General features: G+C 40.0%; 1 protein-coding gene across 1 annotated transcript in view; it reads left to right on the forward strand.

Moving 5' to 3' along the window:
• The first annotated feature begins 463 nt into the window (after positions 1 to 463).
• LOC122729944 (1,5-anhydro-D-fructose reductase-like) overlaps positions 464 to 19,801 on the forward strand; it is a 38,750-nt gene continuing 19,412 nt past the window's right edge. The window contains exons 1-5 of the mRNA XM_043969093.1: positions 464 to 614; positions 8,302 to 8,469; positions 11,322 to 11,437; positions 13,694 to 13,772; positions 15,253 to 15,375. Of these exons, the coding sequence (XP_043825028.1) occupies positions 13,701 to 13,772; positions 15,253 to 15,375 (195 nt within the window). The 5' untranslated portion in view covers positions 464 to 614; positions 8,302 to 8,469; positions 11,322 to 11,437; positions 13,694 to 13,700. The remainder of the gene's footprint in view (positions 615 to 8,301; positions 8,470 to 11,321; positions 11,438 to 13,693; positions 13,773 to 15,252; positions 15,376 to 19,801) is intronic.

Consider the following 19,801-nt stretch of genomic DNA (forward strand, 5'->3'; position numbering starts at 1 on the left):
GCGGATCTCTCAAGCATCTCTCTGCTCCACATGCCACAAAGGCAGCAGCCACACCTAATCTTATCTCCCTGAGGGGTGGGGGAGACTGGTTAGGTGTGTCGGTCCTTTGGTTTATTTTCTCTAGGAGAAGGTTCTTTTGATTTACTTCAGAAAACTTCTGGAGTATGCAAGGCCCATAACAAAAAGTATGCTTCAATCCTGCGTTTCAGAGTTCATCAATTCCTTCAGGGGAGGTGGATTATGCAGATGATTCTTAAATCTATCTCCTGCCCCAAACTCTGTTGACTCCTGATCTCCTATCTCCAACTCAAGATTTCTTTCCGTTTGGAAACAGCTAAATTTAGAAACATCCAAAATAAACGTGGCCTACTAACAAGTGGAACTGATTTGATTTAGTCCGGTGCTGACCAAACCACTCAGCAAAAAGAGGGTAAAATAAGTGAATGCATGAATGAACAAATTAATCGAAGCCAGAGCTGTCTCCAAACAGCCAATCAAAAAGGAGTTAATCTCTTCCTGAGTCCAGAGTTCCCGGGTGGAGTCGCTCAGTGTTCAGCTAGACGAGCCTGGAGCAGGATGGAGAAAATCCCCATGCTGGGTCTTGGACCTGGAAGGTAGAGAGTTACTCTCATTACTTTGGAAGAGGGCAGGTTGTCCAGACCCGCAGAGCAAACGGCTCTCTGCTCCTGCTTTCTGGGTTTTGGCTGTGCTTCTTGCACTGGGTGGCCGGCCGAAATTGTCAAGGGGAGGTCGGGTCACTTACACTAGTTATTCCCCTCCCCCCTCCCTCTTACCTTACTGGAGAGTCATTTTTCATCTTTGGCCGCCTGTGCAGGCAGCTGAGGACTTGTGTTCCAATGTCCCTTTGATTCCTACTTGCCCGTGTCTTTATTTATGTGAAATGTTTTCTGATTCTGTTTATATACTTTCTATTGCTGTATGTGTTATTTTATCCTGTCCGTAGTTATTTTAATGGAATTTCTCTTAACTCTTCCTGATGGATTTTGTTGATAATAGGAATGCCGATGATTGGTGTGGGTTTATTTATATGTCCTGAAAAACTTGCCGTAGTTGTTAATTATTTCAATTACTTTTTAGTTGATTCGGCTCCACTAAGTAAATCAAGATATCATATACATAGAGTGACACTTTTGTTTCTTCTTTATTTCCTTCAATTTCCTTTTCTTGTCTTATAGTCAATATTGAATAGTAATGGTGATAATGGACATCTTTGCTTCATTCCCGATCTTGTTGGAAAGGTTTTCTAGCTTATTCTTATTATAGCTTGCTTTTGTTTTTAGATAGGTATTACCTATCTTTTAAAAAATGTTTTTTTCTCTTTTATTATTTTTTTAAAATAATAAACATTTTTATTTATAGTTTTGGGTTCCAATTTTTATCCTTTCCCTCTCTCCCCTGCCCCCTCCCTGAGGCGGCAATCAATACATGAATAATTATGCAAAATATTACTGTATTTGTCATCTGTACAAGGAAACTGGATTAAAAGGAAAAATAATGAAAGAAAGTGAAAAATACTATGCTTCAGTCCTGTCCCATCAATATCAGTTTTTTTGTGATAAATCAAGTCATTCACAGTTCTTCGTCAAAACAATATTGCTGGTCTCTGTGTACAACGAATGCTCTCTTGGTTCTGCTCACTTCACAATACCATCATTTTATACATGTCTTTCCAGAAAGACCTTTCTGAACAAGTCATCCTGCTTGTCATTTCTTTTAGCACAATAATATTCCATCACCATCATATACCACAGTTTGTTTAGCCATTCTCCAACGATGGGCATTCCTTTGATTTCCAATTCTTAGCCACAACAGAAAAGAGCTGCTATAAATATTTTTGTACAAATAGGTCTTTTTCTCTTTTTGGGGATGTCTTGGAATATAAACCTAGCAGTATTACCTATCATTTTAAGAAAAGCTCCATTTATTTCTGTGCTTTCTAGGGTTTTTTTTTTTTTTGTGGGGTTTTTTTAGTGAGGCAATTGGAGTTAAGTGACTTGCCCAAGGTCACACAGCTAGTAAGTGTTAAGTGTCTGAGGCCAGATTTGAACTCAGGTACTCCTGACTTCAGGGCTGGTGCTTTATCCACTGTGTCACCTAGCCGCCCCATTTCTAGGGTTTTTTAACAAGAAGTGATGTATTTTGTCAAAAGCTTTTTCTGCATCTATTGCAATATCACCCTTGTGATATAGTGCTGTAATTTCCTTCTTAGTGTTTTATTTAAAATTTTTTGTATCAATATTTCTTAGGGAAATTGGTCCATAATTTTCTTTCTCTGTTTTGACTCTCCCTGGTATAGTACCAAGGCCATATTTGTGTCTTTTCCAAACAGTTTATGTTGTATTGGAATTAATTGTTTAAGTATTTGGTAGAATTAATTTGTAAATCCATCTAGTCCTGGGGTTTTTTTCCTTTGGGAGTTTATTATGACTTGTTCAAGTTCTTTTTTAAGAATTATTTAAATATTCTACTTCCCATTCTGTTAATCTGGGCAATTTATGTTTTTGTAAATATTCATCCATTTAATTTCAAGTGTCAGTCCCAAAGGACTAATGATGAAACATACTATCTACCTCCAAAGAAAGAACTATTGATTGAACACAGACTGAAGCATGCTATTTTTCACTTTCTTTCATTTTTTTTATTCAAGTTTTCATATACAAAATGACTAATATGTTAATGTTTTACATAATTGCACATGTATATCTGATTGCTTGTTGTCTCAGTGATGGGGGAGGGGAGGGAGGAAAGAGGGATAAAATTTGGAACTCAAAACTTTAAATGAATATGTTTATTATTAAATTTCACATGCCAGATTTATTGGCATATATGTTGGTTGAAATCGCTCTTGATTGCTTTTATTTCATCTTCATTAGTTGTGAATTTACCTTTTTTATATTTGATAATGGTATTCTTTTTAAAAACAAATTAATAATGGCTTATCTATTTATTTTTTTCTCTCAAAAAACCAGCTCCTATTTTTATTATTAGTTCAGTGTTTTTTTCTAAACTTTCAATTTTGTTAATCAATTGGTTGGTTTTCTAGGTTTTTTTTAGTTGCATGCCCAATTCATCTATCTTCTCTTTTGCTCTTTTTCTGATATGTTTAGAGATCTAAGTTTTTCCTAAGTAATGCTTTGGCTGTATTCCACCAGTTTTTGTATGTCATATCATTGCTTCCATTAGCTGTAAGGAAATTATTGATTGTTTCTATGATTTGTTCATTGACCACTTATTTCTTTAGGATAAAGATATTTAGTTTCTGAGGGGCAGCTAGGTGGTGCAGTGGATAGAGCACTGGCCCTGGATTCAGGAGTACCTGAGTTCAAATCTGGCCTCAGACACTTAACACTTACTAGCTGTGTGACCCTGGGCAAGTCACTTAACCCCAATTGTCTCACTAAAAAACAAAACAAAAAAGATATTTAGTTTCTAATTATTTTTAATTTATTCTTCAAAGGCCCTTTAAGGAATGTAATTTTTATTGTTGTGCTTCCAAAATTTATTCCTTGCTCAGTACACAGCTAGGGTACCTCTCCTCCCTGGATCTTTGACCCAGAAACTGGGTAATGGTCAACAAACCTGCCAGCTTGGTACCATTCCTGTACCGAGTGCTAGTTTCAAGTATCCTCTAGGATCTCTTTCAGCCCTGGTGCTTCCTGTCTTGGACCCCATTCTATCCCTAAGCGATGGAATGCTCCTCTCTGCTGCCTCCATAAGTTCACTGGTGGAGAGCCTCATACCCAGGGTACACAGACCTCTCTGTCTCCCTAAGCTTCCCAGCTGGAAAAATAACTCACTGTGACTTTTTCTTTGCTCTCCTGATCAGAACTCAGTCTAGGCGAGCTAGACAAAAATGTTTTCTCTCACTCTGCCGTCTTGACTCTGTCCTGGGTTATGTTAGTAGTACAAAGAGCCTGGGAGCATTCCCTTATGATGGAAAGACCCAAGTTTGGCTTTGTATCTCACCTTTTCCAGCTTTAGGCCTGGGAAGTGAGTTAGAGACACATGCTTCTACTCATGCTGACTCAGAGTAGTATCACAGCTGTGCCAAAGCAGATGGCAATTCTCTAGTTTCCTTATGTACCCCTTTGCCATCATATTAATATGGATCTGTGAACTCATCAAGATGGATACTTTCACTTCGGAAGCCATCTACATTGCCTCTCTTTTACATTTTCATATCCTCCTGTATATCCTGCATGAGGGGCCTATCCAGATTGCTGGGGGCCTTCCCATAGATACTGGACATTATGTGGATGGCCAGTTGGTGCATCTTACATCTATATCTCTGCCACCTCCTTTTGCAGGTATGCATCTATTGATTGGTATCTGAACTGTCCACTTCATGGTGTAAAAGTCTCAGTAGTAATATGCTATGTAGTTAATGATCCTTTACATCCAATTACTTTAATTCTTTGGAGATTGAAAGAATATTGGTGTTAAAAAAGAGTGGGCCTCTCTTTCGAAAAGAGTTTGGGCGTTATTAATAACTGTCACATTTTTTCAAGTCAAAATCTAGTATACTTTTTTCTGTTATTCAATCCCGAGTCTAGTTTATTATCCACATGCAGGTTCAGTCCGAGATATGTGTGCTGATAGATCCACCTAAATCTGTGGGGTATCTGTCTAACTAAATGTCATGGTCCGGACAATAGGCATTCTTCATTGACTTGGTTTTTCCTGAGTGGCTAGATAGTACTCTAATTAAAGTGACTTTGGATTTCATTTCATGGCAGTTTTGGGGGGTCTTGATATAATCTACATCATGTCATCCACAAATATGAACATCTGGAGACTTTGCCATTTATAGGGAATCTTTATTGGACTTCGTTGGTCATCCTCCATTCAGCGGCTGAATCCCCTTGCCAAACCTACATATCACCATTTTACACCTCAATTAAGGGAGGGAAAGCTTCAAGGAAGAGGTGGGTCATAAACTGGGATTGGAACGAAGGACAGAACTCACAAAGGCAGAGACGAGATGAAGGCTATTCCAGGCAGTGGGGAAAAGCATGAGTGAAGGAGCAGAGGTAGGAATAAACAATATGTTTTCCAGGGGACATGCTAAGATGATGAGTCTTCCTGACTCCATGCCAGCACTCCCATCCGCTCTGGCAAGCATCTCGCTGCTCCACTCTTCTCAACCAGTGCATTTGATTCTGTGAGATTCACTTCACCTAGTTTGCACTGCTTTTTATTGTTTGTAATTGTGTTTCCCTTGTTTTGCTAACTAGATTGTGAGGGATGGGACCCTGACTTTTCTCTCTGCCTCAAAGAGTCTCTCTCTTCCTAGAAGATGTAGCTCAAGCACCATCTTTTGCATGAAGCCATGTCCCTTCAAATGCTTAGCCCCCCTTCCTCTCAAATCTACCATGTATGTGTATGCATATATGCATAACTTTGTATTTGTGCTATAAGTATTTTATATGTACTTGTGTCCTCCATTATATGTAACCCTTGTGGGAAGGGATTGTTTTATACTTTGTACTTGGATCCACAGTGCCATATCAAAGTACATGGCACATTTAGTATATATTTGTTGGTGTTAATTCTTTGTATTTTCCTTTTTTAAAAAATTCCTTATTCTTTCTTTCTTTTCAATGCAACAAACATTTATTTTATTTTTCCAGTTACATGTAAGAATGTTTCAACATTAATTTTCATAAGATTTAGAGTTCCAAATTTTTCTCCCTCCCTCCCTTTCTTCCCCCTCCACAAGACATCAACCAATTTGATATAGGTTTATATGTACAACCCACAAGTGCTCTTTTATCAGTTCTTTTTATGGGGTGGATAGTATGGTTCATTAGTCCCTTGAGATTGTCTTGGATTATTGTATTGCTGAGAAGCAGTTAAGTCATTCACAATTGCTCATCAAACAATACTGCTGTCACTATGCACAATGATCTCCCATTTCTGCTCACTTTACATCAGTTCATATGAGTCTTTTTTTTTTTTTTTTTTTTAGTTAGGCAATTGGGGTTGACTTGCCCAGGGTCACACAGCTAGTAAGTGTGTGTTAAGTGTCTGAGGCCAGATTTGAACTCAGGTACTCCTGACTCCAGGGCCGGTGCTCTATCCACTGAGCCACCTAGCTGCCCCTCATATGAGTCTTTTCAGGTTTTTCTGGTATCATCCTGTTTGCCATTTCCTATAGCACAGTACCATTCCACTACATTCATATAGCATAGCTTCTTCAGTCATTCCTCAATTGATGTACATTCCCTTGATTCCTAAGTCTTAGCCACCACAAAGAGTTGCTATATATTTTTTGTACAATTCTTCCCCTTTTCTCTTTTTCTATTATTATCTGTTTCCCTCCATTCGATTCCTTTCCCATGATATTTACTCTGTGATCTATCTTCTTTGAAAGGGAAGGGATTTGCTTCTGTCCCCATCTTCCCTTCCTCCTTTTGCCCCCTCTCTCTTTCTCCTCTTCTCCTATTTTCCTGCAGGGTTAGATAGGATTACTCCACCCAGTTGAGTGTGTAGGTATATCCCTCCTTGATCCGATTCTGATGAGATTAAGGTCTTTGAGCCATTCTGATGAGTGTATGACTCATTTACTGCCCAGATTAAAGATTTCTCCCCCAATTTGGGTGGTGTGTGTTAATCTCTCCCGCTGAGCCAACTCTGATGAGATTAAGCCTATTCTAATGAGTGTAAAGTTCATTTACTGCCCTGCTCCGCCCCCATCTCTTCCCCCACTCCATGAACCCTTTCCTGTTTCTTTCATGTGGGATTTCACTCCATGCTACCTCTGCCCTTCCCCCTTCCCCAGGCATTCCCCTCACCCCTCAATTTAACCCTAAAGATGTCATCATGGGGCAGCTAGGTGACACAGTGGTGGATTCTTTCAATTTCTATTTTACCTTCTGCTTCTAGAATATCAGGGCAATTTTCCCTGAGAATTTCTTGGAAGATGATGTCTAAGCTCTTTCCTTGATCATCATTTTCAGGTTGACCAATAATTTTCAAATTATCTCTCCTGGACCCTACTTTCCAGGTCCAGCAGTTTTTTCAAGAAGATATTTCACATTGCCCTCTATTTTTTTTATTCATTTGGATTTACTTTATTGTGTCTTGGTTTCTCATAGTCACTAGCTTCCATTTGTCAATCCTAATTCTAAGGCAATTATTTTCATCAGAGGGCTTTCGTACCTCCTTTTGCATTTGGCCAATTTGGCTTTTCAAACTGTTGACTTTTTTCTCATGTCTTTCCTACATCACCCTGATTTCTCTTTCCATTTTTTCCCTCTACCTCTCTAACTTTATCTTCAAAGTCCTTTTTGAGCACCTCTGTGGCCTGAGACCAATTCATATTTTTCTTGGAAGTTTTAGATATAGGGGCCCTGATGTTGACATCTTCCTCTGAGGTGCACCTTGATCTTCCTTGTCACCAAAGAAACTTTCTATGGTCCTCACCTTTCTCTGTTCTGGCTCATCATGCCTTTCTTTAACTTGACTTTTGGCTCCTTAAAGTGGGGCACTGTTTCCAGGCTGCAGTATCCCCAAGCTTCCGAGGTCCTAGGTGGTACGATTTAAGGAGGAGCAGGTTCTTCACTTGCCTGGCCTGTTCCCTGGTCTGTAGATGACCCCAGACCAACTTGCTAATTAACTAGCTTTGTATGTTGTGGCTGTCAGCTCCAAGGAACCTGTGCCCCTCCCCGACCTGGGCCACTGTTACTTAAGCCTACCTCCTGATTCCCAGCAGGGGTGAAAACCCCAAGTTCTGCCTCAGCAGCAGCATAGACCCCTGTAGTCTTCCTGCTGCTGAGGGCTTAACCCTCTCACCAGATTCTGAGCTTAGTTCCAGACGACACTGGCACTTCAGCTGATTCAGAGGCTCTGGGGGTCTCCTTCTCTGGCGAGGCCTTCCTGAGACTGGATCTGTGTCAGGGTGACTCTGGGATTGGGCTCCACTCCTTTCTCAGCATAGCAGCTCCCTTCTTCTGACCTTCCAAGGTGTCCTTGGTTCAAAAATGATCTCAGCACATTATTCTGTGGGTTTTTGCTGCTCTAGGAATTGTCCTCTGGCATTATTTGGATGTGTTTTTGGAGTGATTGTGTCATGAGTTTGAGAGTGCACTGCCTTTCTTTTGCCATCTTGGCTCTGCCCTGGAAGTCTCCCCTGTATTTTCCTTAATTATGTCTTATTATGAATCTTTAGACTTGATTTTTCACCTGTTCACTGACCTCTAGAACAAAAGCAACTAGGGCATAACTAGGGTTGGGATCTCATGACTACAGTGGAATTATTTTGTTTTTCTCATGCTGCAGTCCTCTCCAAATCAAGTGACTGAAGCTGTAAAGGTTGCCATAGACCTGGGTTACCGCCACTTTGACTGTGCCTTTTTGTACCACAATGATACGGAGGTGGGAGAAGGTATCCAGCAAAAGATCAAAGAAGGCATTGTGAAACGGGAGGACCTTTTCATCGTCAGCAAAGTATGTCCTCTCAGCTTGGAAAATAACCTCTGGACTCACAGCTGATAGAATTGGCAGGAGGATTTTTTAGAGTCCAGAAGGATATATTGACTCATTGGTTCATGTTTGTTGGTCAGGGGGACTTTTTTCCTGTAGAGCCAGTTGTTAAACATTGGTCAGAATACAGTAGGTGCTTAATAAATGCTTCTTGAGGGGGCAGCTAGATGACAAAGTAGACAAAGCACCGACCCTGGATTCAGGAGGACCTGAATTCAAATCCAGTCTCAGATACTTGATACTTACTAGCTGTGTGACCCTGGGACAAGTCACTTAACTAACCCTCATTGCCCCACAGGAAAAAAAATAAAATTAAAGTAAATGCTTCTTGATTGGACCTTCTTGTTGTGGGTGATGAGTCCAGCTATCGCATCCATAGTTCTTTCTAATTTTTTTTTTTTTTTAGGCAATGGGGGTTAAGTGACTTGCCCACGGTCACACAGCTAGTTAAGTGTCAAGTGTCTGAGGTTGGATTTGAACTCAGGTACTCCTGAATCCAGGGCCGGTGTTTTAACCACTGCACCATCTAGCTGCCCCCTATTCTAATTTCTAAGTCATTGTTCTAATTTTCATGAAAATTTCTAGGCAGCTTTCCTCAATTTACATTAGTCTTGGCCTAGTACTTAAGCCTGGTCATGTCGCACTTTGTTCATAGTGTTGGGCCAGTGGAACACACTATAGAAAAGAAGTCCCTGACCAACAAACATGATTTTCCTAAAGGTCAGGTCTAACCTTGTCACTTCCATATTCAATAAACTACAGTGGCTCCCTATCACCTGTAGAATCAATAAAAATCACTTGGTCAACAAGCATTGATTAATTAATTGCTTACTGAGTGCAGTTACAGATGCTAAGTGCTGGGGGAAGGAACTCTACTGGGGGAGACATGATACAAACAACTATGTACAAACAAGCTATATAGAGATAAGTTGGTAGTAGTACAGAGGGAAGGCCTAAGATGGAGAAACTTGGGAAAGGATTCTTGTAGAAAGTATGACTTTATCTCCTCTGTTTGTTATTGAAAGCTCTTTACAACCTGTTCTCAACCTACCTTCCAATCTTTTTTTACACATTACTTCCCTTCATGCACTCTGTGATACAACCAAATGACCTTCTTACCATCCCACGGTTCAAATCTGGCCTCAGACACTTACTAGCTGTGTGACCTTGGTCAAGTCACTTAACCCTGTTTGCCTCAGTTTCCTCATCTGTAAAAAGGAGCTGGAGAAGGAAATGGCAAATGACTCCAGTATCCTTGCCAAATGTTAAGGGCTAAAATTCTAGCTAGTCTGTCCTAAAATATCTAATGAGTGGTCGCCAATAAATTATAAGCTTTAGCAAGAGTTAGGCTTTTAAGCATTTATTAAGGAAAACAAGAATTTGGTAAAGAGAGAGAAAGGCCTAGATTCCTATCTATTAAAGGGAGTGCACATTTCTAGCTCCGCTCTCCACCAGAGTCCAAAGGAAAGACCCTGAGACCCCGAGAGCCAGTCTCTTCCTTCCTCCTCCCTCTAGCCCGCGTCACTTTCCTGACGCCCGGGTCTTGCCCTCAAAGACCTTCGCTTCATGGGCAGAACTCTTCTACAGTAAGTCTCCAGCAGGTGGCGTCATTCCAATCGTTACACCAAGAAAGCCCAATAGGGTCATGAAGAATCAGACACAACTCACACACCATATTCAACACTGTCCTTGTCCATGCCTGCCCCATTTTGCATCTTCTTGCTTTTGCATTGGCCATTCCCCATGCCTGCAATGTCCCAAGACTCAACTCAAGAGCCATCTTTTTACATGAAGTCTTTCCTGATTCCCCTCACTATGCTACCAGTGCTTCCTCCCTGCAAATTGTCTAGTATCAATTTTACACACACAACCACACACCACACACACACAACACACACACACACACATACCAATATATGTTCATTATATCTATTTAATATATAACACATTTATACACTGTATGCACATGCGTGGACCATATATCTATATATTTAATATCTCTACATATTCATATTGACTTCCTCCAAAAGAATCTATGTTTTGGGGCTCGTAGGTGTTGCAGTGGATAGAGCACTGGCCCTGGAGTCAGGAGGACCTGAGTTCAAATCCAGCCTCCGACACTTGACACTTACTAGCTGTGTGACCTTGGGCAAGTCCTTAAACCCTCATTGCCATCCAAAAAAAAAAAATAAAACAAAACCAAAAGAATCGAAGTTTCTTGTGGGTATGAACTACTTCATTTTTCCTTTGAATCTAGCCCCCTAATAGTGGGTGCTACCTAGTAGAACATTTAATCAATGCTTGTTTGGCTGATTTGAACCACTACATTGAGTAAGGTTAAATGGAGATTTAACTCTTTGTAAAATCAGACTTGTTTTATATGCCTGTTTTAAACACCCTTTTCTATGAATATAGATCAGACTTGCTTCTTTTGTCCATTGGCTCTGACATATCACCATATTGGATTTTTTTTTTTATTCTTTTTTTTTTTTTGCGGAGTAATGGGGGTTAAGTGACTTGCTCAGGGTCACCACAGCTAGTAAGTGTCAAGTGTCTGAGGTCAGATTTGAACTCGGGTACTCCTGAATCCAGGGCTGGTGCTCTATCCACTGCGCCACTAGCTGCCCCCACCATATTGGATTTTGAGTACACATTTTATCTTTGTCCCCTGTTTGCTTATTAACTTGCATTAATCTCTTAGGCTTTTGGACCTTGTTGTCTCAGATAACCTACCTCCCCTTTGACTAGGGGCGCCCATATTCTGATTAATATTAGCGTGTTTGTGTCTGGTGATTCTTTATTATCCCTCTCTATAGCTCTGGAATACCTTCCATGAGAAGGACCTTGTGAAACTGCTTGCCAAAATAGCCTGAAGGATCTACAGCTGGACTACTTGGAACCTTTCCTTATTCATTGGCCTATGGGTTTTAAGGTACAATGTGGTAATTCATGTGGTACAGGTCATCATTCAGACTTTGACCCTTTTCTACCCTAAGCAATAGGGGGTGTGTGTTATTTAGGCCTGCAAACCTTGGAGTGTATTTCAGAGGAGATAGTGAAATGCTTTCTTTTGTTTTTCCTCATCTTTAAATTACCTTCTATTTCCTATTTGTTTGAATTCACCTTGTAGAAGCGAAGTTCTTTCATTCCATGGCATTATTTTGTCTTTATATTCCCAGCACCTAGAATTACTGTCTTGTAGGTAGTAGGTACTAAATACATATTTGTTGAATTGAACTAAATTATGTGGGAATACCTGAGGTTTTTTCCACTTTTGTCACCAGTTAGCTACGTGCCCTCCTACAAATCTTTTATTCTCCAGTTTCTTCATGTGAGGAAGGCAGGGTTTAGGTGAGATGATCTCAGAGATCTCTCCACCTCTAACATTCTGTAATTTTCATAGCTAAGATAATCATTCCTATCAGAAGCCTGTCTAAACCTTAGTTTCTTCTTAGAGCTTTCAAGGTTAGAAACCGATAATAGAAATACCATCCCTCCGGGGAGTAGCCAATTTCTGTAACTCCTTATTTACTTCCCTTGCTCTGTTTCTTTTATGGTTATCCCATCTACAGCTTTCATAAATGTCCTAAGGTTGTTGGGGCAGAATATTAGATGGCGGGGCAGGCTAGGTGGCACAGTGGATAGAGCACCGGCCCTGGATTACCTGAGTTCAAATCCGGCCTCAGACACTTAACACTTACTAGCTGTGTGACCCTGGGCAAGTCACTTAACTCCAATTGCCTCACTAAAATTAAAAAAAAAAGAATATTAGATGACTCTGATCATTAGTTCCTCTACGGTGAAATGAGCTAGAGAAGGAAATGATAAAACTATTCCGTGTCTTGGCCAAGAAAATCCAATTGGGGATCACAAAGAGTCAGATATGAATAGAAAAATGACTGAAACCTAACTATGAGACAATCTTTATTCCTCCCTAATTTATTCTTTTCTCCACGTCCCACTGAGGTTATTCTAGACCATTTATTCTCTCCTCTGACTACTTAGATTCCCCCCCATTGCCTATGATCTCAGTTAAGGACCTTGCCTCATCTCCCTTGGGATCATCTCCCACTCTTTCCTCCTTTACTCCAGTCTCCAAAGTTGACATGACTTTTCTCTTGACCAAAGACATCTGCTTTACAGGCGTCCGTAATTCTAATCTTGTGTGTCCTCTTGTCTTCTGGCTCATTTCCTTCTCAGTCATCCCCTATTGCTCTCATCTTCAATCTCTCTCTACTTAGTAGTTTCCACCTTGCTGCCTACCAACATGTCCAGGTCTCACCATCTTTAGAAAACTTTAACTAGATCCTACCCTCACATCTAACTTTTGCCCTGTATTCTACTCCCCTTCTCAGCCAAACTAGCTCTGTGCTAGATTTTCATATAAGGGTTTTCCTTATTTGCCTTCCATCTTTCTGACCATTTCTTCTCAGTCTTCTTTGTAGATCATCATATATATCATGTCCCCTAACTAAGTTACCTCAAAGCTCTTCTCAGTTGGTGACTTCATCAGCTTGTTCTGTTGGCTTCACAGGACAACTATAAGAAATGTATGGAAGCTGCAGAAAGGAACATTTTAGATTGATATAAGGGGAAAAAAATTTATCAGTGGGACTGTTCCACCACAGACATACATCACCTTCTGCCTATAAAATTTATCTTGCAGAACTATCATAAGAAAAAATTTCATCACTCTGGAGCCAACTTGATGACGAGCCTCTAGGCATAAAGAAAATTAATTTGCCAGTGGATTGACTGACTCTGGAGGACTGATAATGATGCGCTCTTACTGCCTTTGTCCACAGTGCAAAGAATAGTGTGTACATTATCTGCTGCAGCTTTTGTGGCTGTTGTTCTTTTATTCTAAGAGAGGATTTTATTGGGGAGGTTATTCAATAGTTATATTGATGTATAAACAAAATAGCTGTAATTTAAAAAAGTGATAGATTGGAGGGTGAAAGCATCGAGGAAGAAGACCTCGCTAAGGGTATGAAGTAACAAATTCATAGCTATGGTTTTGGCTGTAGGAATAGAAAGAAAGAAAATTGATGGAGAACAAGATTACAGGAGGAGAATTTATGGGCCTTGGCAACTGATTTGATGTAGAAAGTGGAGAGAGAACTCTTATTCTACCTGATAAGGAGAACAAAAAGAGAGCGGCATTAAACTGATTTCCTTATCTTTACAGGCAGGAGATGAATGACTTACCAACGGACCAGAATGGGATGATCATTGCCAGTGAAACTGACTACTTGAACACATGGGAGGTAAGCCAAAACTCTCACAGATGAAGACTGCTGGCATCCTGTCTTTGGTTTAGGAAGTTGTAGGGTATTCACCTTTTCACAAATTGGAGTTGTCAGCTTGAAATAAGAACTTTGCCATTTGAATTATAAAGAATGTTTAGCTGAGAAATCCAGGATCTTTGGAAATCTCCTTATTGCTATTTAGAAAGGACACTGAATTCTCCCCCAATCTACAGCATTAGCTTTTGAGATAGTAACATTTCCTCCCATCTTGTCCCTTGCTTCCTCTATGCTCCACCCCTCAACTGTTGTATGCCATCACTTCAAGGAAAGGTAAATTAGATGACTAGTTAATCAAGATCTCTTGGTTTTAGTGTTCTCCACATTCTTTGGGACTTAAGACTATTACACATTCTAAAAATTATTGAGGACCTGAAGAACTTTCATTTACTGAATTATATCTATCCATATTAGAAATTAAAATGTACTTGGTAATTCATTAAAAACAATAAGAATAAAGCTATTAAAGGTTAAATAGCATATTTTTATGAAAAATAACTATATTCAAAAACAAAAAAATGGTAAAAAGAATGGCATTATTTTACATATTTTTGCAAATCTCTGTAAAAGTTTGACTTAATACAAGCTAGCTGTATGGCTTATAATCTGCTTCTGCATTCAATCTATTGCATGATATGGTTTTTGGTTAGAAACGTATGAAGAAAATCCAGCCTCACAAAGATATATATTCGGAAATGCAAGGAAGAATCTAATAGCAAGTAACGTCTTGGTATTTTTATGAAAATAGTTTTTGATATCTTGGATCTCCTAAGAAAGGTCTTGGGAACCCCTAAGGGTCTGTGGACCCTAATTTAAGAATGGCTCCTTTATACAATGAGCCAAGCCTTTTCTATGGATGTTACAGAACATTATCTCTCTAAAGATCCTTACTAATGGTATAATTTAAGCCCTTCATTTACAGACGGGGGAACCAAAACCTGGAGATATAGAGTGATTTGTCCATGCCACACAATGGAAGATCTAGGTCTTGAGTGGGAAGAGTATTGCTCTGTAGCAGGGCAGATGGCAAGATATCTGGGGTGGATGGATTATGAAGCATGGGAAAGGATCATGATATTTATAGTAGGTAATGCATTAGCTATCCAAAATGGAGTGGATTAACTAATCCTCTTCTCCCCAGGGATGCATGGATTTTAGAGGTTTGCTCTGGTAAGTGCATTCTTGATAGGGAGAATGAGGCACAGAGGCAACCTTATAAGGTTCTGGATTTAGCATCTACTTTCTGGTTTGATGTGGGATCAAATGGGAATAATTTGTAAAGTGCTTAGTATAGCGCTTGACACATAGTAAGCACTTAATGAATCTTCCCTCTCTCCTTCCTTCCCTTTCCTTCCTTTCCTTTCCCTTCTCCTCCGTCCCTTCCTCCCCCACTCCCTCCCTTCCTTTCTCCTATTTGATAAATGTACTCTGTTTTCTGTAGGCCATGGAGGATCTGTTGAGTGAGGGACTGGTGAAAGCTATAGGGGTTTCCAACTTCAACCACGAACAAATTGAGAGACTTTTGAACAAGCCTGGTTTACGATACAAGCCAATAACCAACCAGGTGAGTTTGTAAAAGGACTTAGAGAATTTGCCAATAGATGAAAATGTCTTTTTCATTTTAATCCTCCATCAGAATTAACCTTCTCTGGTTGCCCATGATAAATTGTTGGTTACACTAGCAGGCAGGTAGATGAGAGCCTGTTTCCCAAGGTTAGCTTACCTGAAGTCAGGTGAGACTTCCTCTTGCTATATACATCCTATGACATCATATTCCCATGGAACAGAAAAATTCTCTGATTGTTTGGTTGTGAGCTGTAGTCTGTATTTTACAAGGGTAACCTCATAGGATTATTAGTCATCAAGAAGTATTTGTGAAGCACCTACCACAGACCAGGCATGTGCTTGGGATACAAATACAGTGAATGAAATTATCCCTACTGGTGAGGAATTATATTCCACCTAATCCAGCCATGGAGAACAGCCATGCAAAAACCTAGCGAGGGGGACTGAGCTTTAAATGCCAGGCAGAGATTTGATCTTAGAGGTAATAGGGAGCTACAGGAGTTAGTTAATACAGGAATGATGGGGTCACATTGTACTTTAAGAAAATCACTTTGGCAGCAGTATGGGAGAGAGATTGGAGTAGGGAGAGATGACGCAGGGAGTCTAATTAGTAAGGTTACTGCAATAGTCCAGCCAAAAGTAGTGAGGGCCTAAACTGGAGTGGTGACTGTATGAGTGCAAGTGGAGAGAAGGGAACATATAGGAGAGATGTTGTGGAGAACAGAAATGTCAAATTGTTGTCAACAGATTAGATATTGAATAACCAGAGAAGTCAGTGACCCCACTCTGCCTGGCCTGGCTCCTGTTAGCAATGCCATTATGCTTAAGGCTTTATTGTACCCAGTTCTAATTAGAACTGGCTGCTGAAAGGACTCCCTCTAGTTTGCTAATGAATCACAATTATAATTCCACCTCTCTCATTTTGAATAGACTTTTTTATTGTTAATTTTTGAAATCTGTTTTGCTACTGGTCATCACCCCGTTAGCGACATGAAAGCTCCCACAGCAGTCTCTTTGTCTGAAAATCTGTGTCAACTAGGAACATTAGCAGCTATGTGTCTTCTATGTAGTTAATGCATATCCCATTGTACATTCTGACCACCACTTTGCATGCTGCTCTATGGAATAAGGCATGAAGGGGACTGTGTGTCATCCACCCAAACTCTCCTCAGTCTATATGACATATATGTAGGTGAGGAGAAACGAGCAGATTGAGGATGATACTGAAGTTGCAAACCTGGGTGACTAGAAGGATGTAGTACCCTCAATAGATGGAAGAGTTCAGAAGAGATGTGTTTAGGAGGGAGTTTTGGTTTAGATGTGTTTGAGTTTGAAATGCCTCTGAGCCTAATATTTCCTGGGAGTTTTCCTTTTGGGTGGCTACAATGGAAGGGGATAGTGGATCTGCAGTGGGACTTATTCAGGAGCTGGATTATGGCAAATGGGAAAGAGGGAGAGGGCAGCTGGAACAGCAGTTGGCAGGGTTTGGAGGGGGGGCAGGGAGAATTTGTTCTTTTGGTAAGCAGTGTTCAGTATCAGGTGTGCTAACCATTTGGGAATGAGCCCAGGTAGAGTAAACCTTGCCAGGAAAACACAGATGGGGTCATAAAGAGTCAGACATGACTGAAACCGACAGTGGACAAAGCATCCACCCTGGACCCAGAGGGATCCCAGCCAAAACCTGGCCTCAGACACAAGACAGTCCCATTTTTTTCCTCTGAAAGATTATGTTTCAGTTTCGCTGGATACATGATTCTTGGTTGTAATCCCAATTCCGTTGCCCTCTGGAATATCATATTCTACTGTGTCACCCAGCTGCCCCATGATGACATCATTAGGGTAAATTGAGGGTGAGGGGAATGCACTGGGGAAGGGGGAAGGGCGGAGGTAGCATGGGGTGAAATCCCACATGAAAGAAACAGGAAAGGGTTTATGGAGTTGGGGAAGAGATGGGGGAGGAGCAGGGTAGTAAATGAACTTATACTCATCAGAATAGGCTCAAGACCTTAATCTCATCATGAGTTGGCCTCAAGGAGGGAATAACGTACACCCAATGGGGAGTAATATATTTAATTGGGCAGTAAATGAGCCTAACACTCATCAGATTGGATCAAGGAGGGAATCACATACACACTCAATTGGGTGGAGTAACTTCTCTAACCCTGCGGAAAATAGGAGGGGGAAGGGGATAAAGAGAGAGGGGCAAAAGAAGGGAGGGCAGATTGGAGGAGGGGGACTGACAGAAGCAAATCCCTTTCAAAGAGGGATAGGGTGAAAGAAGATAGATAATAGAGTAAATATCATGGGGAAGGGAATAGGATGGAGGGAAACAGTTAACAATAGTAATCATGAAAAAGAGAAAAGGGGGGGAATTGTACAAAAAATATAGTAGGGGCAGCTAGATGGCACAGTGGATAGAGCACCAGCCCTGGAGTCAGGAGTACCTGAGTTCAAATCCGGCCTCAGACACTTAACACTTACTAGCTGTGTGACCCTGGGCAAGTCACTTAACCCCAATTGCCTCACTAAAAACAAAACAAAACAAAACAAAAATATAGTAACTCTTTATGGTGGCTAAGAATTAGGAATAAAGGGAATATCCATCAATTGAGGAATGACTGAAGAAGCTGTGGTAAATGATTGTAGTGGAATAGTATTGTGCTATAGGAAATGACAAACAGAAAAAAATGACATCCCCAGAAAAACCTGGAAAAGACTCATATGAACTGACGTATAGTGAAGTGAGCAGAACAGAGAGGACATTGTGCATAGTGACAGCAGTATTGTTCTGTGAGCAATTGTGAATGACTTAACTACTCTCAGCAATACAATGATCTAAGATAATCCCAAGGGACTGATGATGAAGCATATTATCCACCCCCATAGAAAGAACTGATAAAAAGAGCACTTGTGGATTGTACATATATAACCTGGTTGATGTCTTGTGGAGGGGGGAAGAAAAGGGAGGGAGGGAGAAAAATTTGGAACTCTAAATCTATGAAAATTAATGTTGAAAAGTACCCTCACATGTAGCTGGAAAAAAATAAAATGTTTGTCGCATTGAAAGAAATGATAAACATGACCAACATAGTCCAGCAGCAAGAGAGAGAAAAGAGAAATTCCATTAAAAGCAACAGCAGACAATATAAAATACTTGGGAGTCTACCTGCCAAGACAAACCCAGGAACTCTATAAACACAATACAAAGCACTTTTCACACAAATCAAATCATATCTAAATAATTGGAAAAATATCAATTGTTCATGGATAGGCTGAGCTAATATAATAAAAATGACAATTCCAGCTAAATTAATTTACTTATTCAGTTGCCATACCAATCAGACTCCCTAAAAATTATTTATAGGGCTAGAAAAAATAATAACAGAATTCATCTGGAAAAACAGAAGGTCAAGAATATCCAGGGCTAGCTGTACCAAATCTGAAGCTTTACTATAAAATGGCAAGTCATCAAAACTATTTGGTACTGGCTAAGAAATAGAGTGGAGGATCAATGGAATAGGTTAGGCACAGGAGACTCAGTAGGTAAATGACTGTAGTGATGTACTATTTGATAAACCCAAAGACTCCAACTTCTGGGATAGGAACTCAGTATTTGACAAAAACTGCTGGGAAAACTGGAAGATAGTATGTCAGAAACTAGGCATAGACCAAACATCTACACCATATACTAAAATAAGGTCAAAATGGGTAAATGATTTAGACGTAAAATGTGATACCATAGGTAAATTAGGAGAGGAAGGAATAGTCTACCTTTCAGATCTTTGGAAAGGAGAACAGTTTATGACCAAAGAAGAGATAGAGAATATTACGAAATGCAAAATGGATGATTTTGATTACATTAAATTAAAAAGTTTTGTATAAACAGAAGGAGTGCATCCAAAATTAGAAGGGAGACAGAAAGCTGAGAAACAATTTTTATAGCCAGTATTTCTGATAAAGGCCTCATTTCTAAAATATATAGGGAACTAAATCAAATTTATAAGAATCCAAGTCATTCCCCAATTGAGAAATAGTCAAAGGATATGAACAGGCAGTTTTCTAATGAAGAAATCAAAGCTACTTATTGCCATATGATTAGAGAAATGCAAATTTCTCTAATCTACAACTAATTCTACAACTCTGAGGTACCACCTGATACCTATCAGATTGGCTAATATGACGAAAAAGGAAAATAATAAATGTTGGAGAAGCTGTGGAAAAATTGGAACACTAATGCATTGTTGGTGGAGCTGTGAACTGATCCAACCATTCTGGAGAGCAATTTGGAATTATGCCCAAAGGGTGATAAAGCTGTGCATACCCTTTGACCCAGCAATACCACTTTTGGGTCTTTTTCCCAAAGAAATCATGGAAGGGGGAAAGGGACCCACATGTACAAAAATATTTATAGCTGATTTTTTGTG

Source organism: Dromiciops gliroides, chromosome 5, assembly GCF_019393635.1.
Source record: "Dromiciops gliroides isolate mDroGli1 chromosome 5, mDroGli1.pri, whole genome shotgun sequence".
Taxonomy (NCBI): Eukaryota; Metazoa; Chordata; class Mammalia; order Microbiotheria; family Microbiotheriidae; genus Dromiciops; species Dromiciops gliroides.